The sequence below is a fragment of the Crocuta crocuta genome, unplaced genomic scaffold, assembly GCF_008692635.1.
Source record: "Crocuta crocuta isolate KB4526 unplaced genomic scaffold, BGI_CrCroc_1.0 scaffold334, whole genome shotgun sequence".
Lineage (NCBI taxonomy): Eukaryota > Metazoa > Chordata > Mammalia > Carnivora > Hyaenidae > Crocuta > Crocuta crocuta.
Genome location: NW_027533260.1, coordinates 3,365,344 through 3,370,221, shown reverse-complemented (window position 1 = coordinate 3,370,221; position 4,878 = coordinate 3,365,344). Strand labels below are relative to the sequence as shown.

At 57.4% G+C, this 4,878-nt stretch overlaps 1 protein-coding gene across 1 annotated transcript; it reads left to right on the top strand.

The window, feature by feature from the left end:
• On the top strand, nt 1-3,266 carry LOC144217772 (cone-rod homeobox protein). Its single transcript, XM_077747476.1, has 3 exons — nt 1-100; nt 916-1,067; nt 2,619-3,266. The coding sequence occupies exons 1-3, from the start codon at nt 1-3 to the stop codon at nt 3,264-3,266; spliced, it is 900 nt and encodes a 299-aa protein (XP_077603602.1).
• Nucleotides 3,267-4,878: the final 1,612 nt, after the last annotated feature.

Here is a 4,878-nt window from a genome sequence, read left to right as displayed (position 1 = left end):
ATGATGGCGTATATGAACCCGGGGCCCCACTACTCGGTCAATGCCTTGGCCCTGAGTGGTCCCAGTGTGGATCTGATGCACCAAGCTGTGTCCTACCCGAGTGAGTACGGTCCTCTCCTGGCCGCCCGGCTCTCGGTGGTGCCTGGGGGTCCTTGGTCCTCAGGGAGAAGAAGGTGGGAACTCACCGGGGTGACCTCAGAGCCACACGCCAGCTGGACGTAGTCACTTGCAAGCACCAAACTCACAGGCACAGGAAAGCACAGGGATCCGTCCGCGGCATTTTCGGATGTGGCTCCTTGTAGCTCCACTGGGCACATTAATCCACTCCAAGCGGTTGAATACGCTCAGTGGCACGTTTTAACCGAACGTGTCCTAGTGCATAAGAAATTTTATTATTTTATTTTATTATGAAAAAATTTTAATGTTTATTTAATTTTGAGAGAGCGACACAGAGCGTGAGCAGGGGAGGGTCAGAGAGAGAGGGAGACACAGAATCTGAAGCAGGCTCCAGGCTCTGAGCTGTCAGCACAGAGCCGGACGCGGGGCTCGAACCCACGAACCGGGAGATCATGACCTGAGCCGAAGTCGGGCGCTTAACCGACTGAGCCCCCCAGGCGCCCCAAGTGCAAAAGAAATTTTAGACAGGGGATAAAAACCAATCTCTATACCTCCTTCTGGCCAGTTCTTGGGGCGAGGCAGGAGCCCCAAGATAACAGGCAAAGAGGACCCCCATTTCCCAGAGGGACAGAGTGAGGTCTGCAGGGTCAGGGAGTAGACGCACCCTTCTCTGGGGGCAGACGAACACCCAGGAAGGGCGTCTCGGCATCCCACGCGGGCTCAGGGCCTCCCACGGGCGGGCGGAGAGAACGGGAGGCCCCGGTGACCCGACGGTCCCCTGTCCTGTCTCCACCGTAGGCGCCCCGAGGAAGCAGCGGCGGGAGCGGACCACCTTCACCCGGAGTCAGCTGGAGGAGCTGGAGGCCCTGTTTGCCAAGACTCAGTACCCGGATGTGTACGCCCGCGAGGAGGTGGCTCTGAAGATCAACCTGCCGGAGTCCAGGGTTCAGGTGGGCTGTTCCCGGCCCTCCCCGGCACCCGACAGTGACGGGAGGAGGGGGAGTCAGGGCGCCCAAGTCATAACCCCTCTCCCCCATCGCTGTGCTGGCTTCTAACCTTTCCCTCCACCCTCTTTGCACACTCGGTTCCCTCCGCCTGGAAGGGTTTTTGTTGTTGTTGCCTTTTTAAAATGTTTATTTATTTTTGAGAGTGCAAGAGCCAGGGAGGGGCAGAGAGAGGGGGACAGAGGGTCCGAAGCAGGCTCCGTGCTGACACCAGAGACCCCAGTGTGGGGCTCAACTCCCGAACGGCGACCCTGATCTGAGCTGAAGTTGAACCCAGGCGCCCGCCCCCTTCTACCTGGAAGGTGTATTCCGTGTCACTTTAAGTCTTTATTTATCGACCAGTGAGGTCACCATGTCAGTCAGTGGGACCTGGACGGACGCTTGCATTTAAAGTTGCAATGTTGGGGCGCCTGGGTGGCTTAGTCGGTTAAGTGTCCGGCTTTCGCTTAGGTCATGATCTCGCGGTTCGTGGGTTCGAGCCCCGCGTCGGGCTCTGTGCTGACTGCCAGCTCAGAGCCTGGAGACTGTTTCAGTCTGTGACTCTCTCTCTCTCTGACCCTCCCCTGCTCACGCTGTCTCTCTCTCTCTCCCCCCTAGAAATAAATACAAATATTTAAAAAAAAAAATAAGGTTGCAATGTTCAGGGGCACCTGGGCGGCTCAGTCAGTAAAGCGTCAGACTCCTGATCTCGGCTCCGGTCGCAATCCCAGGTTTCATGAGTTCAAGCCCCGTGTTGGGCTCTGTGGTGAGGTTTTGGAGCCTGCTTGGGATTGTCTCTCCTTCTCTTTCTGCCCCTCCCCTGCTTGCTTTCTCTTTCTCTCCCTCAAAATAAAATAAACTTAAACAAAAGAATAAAGTCGGGACGCCTGGGTGGCTCAGTTGATTAAGCATCCGACTTCGGCTCAGGTCATGATCTCAGGGTTTGTGGATTCGGGCCCCGGGTCAGGCTCTGTGCTGATAGCTCAGAGCCTGGAGCCTGTTTCGGATTCTGTGTCTCCCTCTCTCTCTGCCCCTCCCCTGCTCACGCCGTCTCTCTCTCTCTCTCTCAGAAAAATAATTTTTTTTTTAAAAAGTCACAATGTTCCCCCCCTGCTCTATTGTCCCCTCCTCCCGCTCAGTCGGTTCTTCCATAGTATTTATCACCTTCTAGAATGTTCTAGAATGCCATGCAACTGACTGACTTACTATTTATTTATAATCTGCCCCTCTCAACAAAAATGTCAGCTCCATGGATGTGTCCCCAAAGTTCACGCATGTTTGTGAATTGATTGAGTGGATGGATGGATACATGCATGTACGTGTGTTTGCACAATTGTGTGTGTGTATACACAGTTGCGGGTGTGATGGCTGGCTGGATGGACAGACGGGTGGTCAGATAGATGGACAGAGCGTCCCCACAACCGACTGCTGAACCGGGAGGTGTGACTCTGGCCCGCGTCACGGAGAGCCGCCACCATTGCAGGGCACTCAGCCACCCCATCTCCCCTCCACCCCCAGGTCTGGTTCAAGAACCGCAGGGCTAAGTGCCGCCAGCAGCGCCAGCAGCAGAAGCAGCAGCCGCAGCCCCCCGGGGCGCCGACCAAGGCGCGTCCCGCCAAGAGGAAGGCAGGCCTGTCACCAAGATCCTCCTCGGACGTCTGTCCAGACCCCCTGGGCATCTCAGACTCCTACAGCCCCCCTCTTCCCGGCCCCTCGGGCTCCCCCACCTCGGCCATGGCCACGGTGTCCATCTGGAGTCCGGCCTCAGAGTCCCCTCTGCCCGAGGCCCAGCGGGCGGGGCTCGTGGCGCCGGGGCCCCCTCTGACCTCGGCGCCCTACGCCATGACCTACACCCCCGCCTCCGCTTTCTGCTCTTCCCCCTCGGCCTACGGGTCTCCAAGCACCTATTTCAGCGGCCTGGACCCCTATCTTTCCCCCATGGTGCCCCAGCTGGGGGGCCCGGCCCTCAGCCCCCTCTCCGGCCCCTCCGTGGGCCCCTCCCTGGCCCAGTCCCCCACCTCCCTGTCAGGCCAGAGCTATGGCACCTACAGCCCCGTGGACAGCTTGGAATTCAGGGACCCAACAGGAACCTGGAAGTTCACCTACAACCCCATGGACCCTCTGGACTACAAGGATCAGAGTGCCTGGAAGTTTCAGATCTTGTAGAAGAGAACTCTCCTCTCTGCGCCTCGTCTGAACCAGCCCCGGGAGGGCGTCCCTGGGAAAGCAGAGTGGAGGCTGGGGGCTCTCTGGCGTAGTGTGTGGGTGTAGCTCACCGCGGCCCACCCCCCTCCTCTGGGGAGCGTCTCCTCACTCTCCCGGGGCCGGGGGCGGGTGGGCCCCCCTTCAGTAGGTCTTAGGAACCCTCAACCCAGCCCCGGCTCACGTGGCTTTAGCTGCCTTGGGAAACCACACATCCCAGACTCCAGAAATCCTCTCGGTGGGAATTTCACCACGAGATGAAATTCAAGCAAACTTGCCGTTGATCTGGGGGTACCAGGCCGGCCAGAACCAAGATGCCCTCGAACGACCAGGGAGGGAGGCTTCATTCTGTATCTTCCATTTAGGACACTTCCTTAGCAGATGGCTAGAGATTCTTCTAGAAAATCCAAAGACAGACTTTAAGAAGCCCCACTATGGAAGTTTAGGCCAATCGTACGGTTAAATTAAAAACTCCGTTGGCAGATTTCACAAATCTCAGGTTTACATGGTAGGTTTAGGGGGCTGTTTGATCGATCAATCTATTTTTTCTTCTTCTTAGTTTCTTAAAGACATGTCATCATTCATGCATTCTTTCGGGCATGGAGAATGGGCATATTTGGTGGGAGAATGGAAGGCAAGTTGCCTGTTTCATGTCTCCTTTTTCCCCTTTTGTTTTAGGATTTTTAAATTTTATTTTAGGGAGAGAGAGAGAGAGCAAAGCAAGCAGGGGAGGGGCAGACGGAGAGGGAGAGAGAGAATCCCTAGCAGGCTCCGTGCTCAGCGAGGGGCTCCGTCCCACCACCCTGCGATCATGACCTGAGCCGAAATCAAGAGTTGGACGCTCTGCTGATGGGGCGGTCCAGGCACCCCTGGGTGAGGGTTTTCTAAAGGCGGATTTCACCCAGCCACACCCAACACACTGTCAGCCAGTTTCTGTGGTGTAAATTCTCCCACTGCGGCTGATTTCCAGGCACCCATCTGAGCTCACGGACCCAGAGCAGGATGCATGCCCTCTGGGCTCAGGAGCCTGTAGGTCCCTGGTGCAGGGATGGGGGTCAGGAGGCGGGCATGGTGTGGAGAGAGGCCAGGAGAGGTGCACACAGCCCCTGAGACCCCTGCCCACGGGGCTCACTGGAGCCCACAGAGACAGTGCACTCAGCACACCACCATCTCTCAAGGGCCTAGGTCATACCAGCCTCTGGGACGTTAGACCCGGGAGTGGCTCAGAGTCTAGCCTGGGGCGCAAAGGATACACAGAGGGGTCCGGGGTGGGGGGAATCCAGGCGCCATTCATAGGGGAGGGACAGGGAGGAGGTGACATCGTATAAAAGTTGGGATGGGATGCACTGTCATTTATTCATTTTGCAGAGACTCCCAGAGTCTATGTGGAGGCTGGGAGTGGGGTGGGGGGGGTCTCAGGCGTGTGCACAGGAATCCCCCTCTGCCCACGGGGCTCCCCATTCACAAGGGAGGGCGCGTCTGTGCAGACAATTCACAGGCACCTTGATGAGGGCGTCCAGGCAGGGCTTGAAGGATGGACAGCACTGTTCTGGGGGTGGGGGGGGACGGGCTGGGG

Bases quoted from the DNA above. Each gene is read 5' to 3' on its own strand.
- LOC144217772 (XM_077747476.1), top strand. From the start codon at position 1: ATGATGGCGTATATGAACCCGGGGCCCCACTACTCGGTCAATGCCTTG. The intron at 101-915 runs GTGAGTACGGTC...TCTCCACCGTAG, and splicing joins CCAAGCTGTGTCCTACCCGA to GCGCCCCGAGGAAGCAGCGG. The intron at 1,068-2,618 runs GTGGGCTGTTCC...CTCCACCCCCAG, and splicing joins TGCCGGAGTCCAGGGTTCAG to GTCTGGTTCAAGAACCGCAG.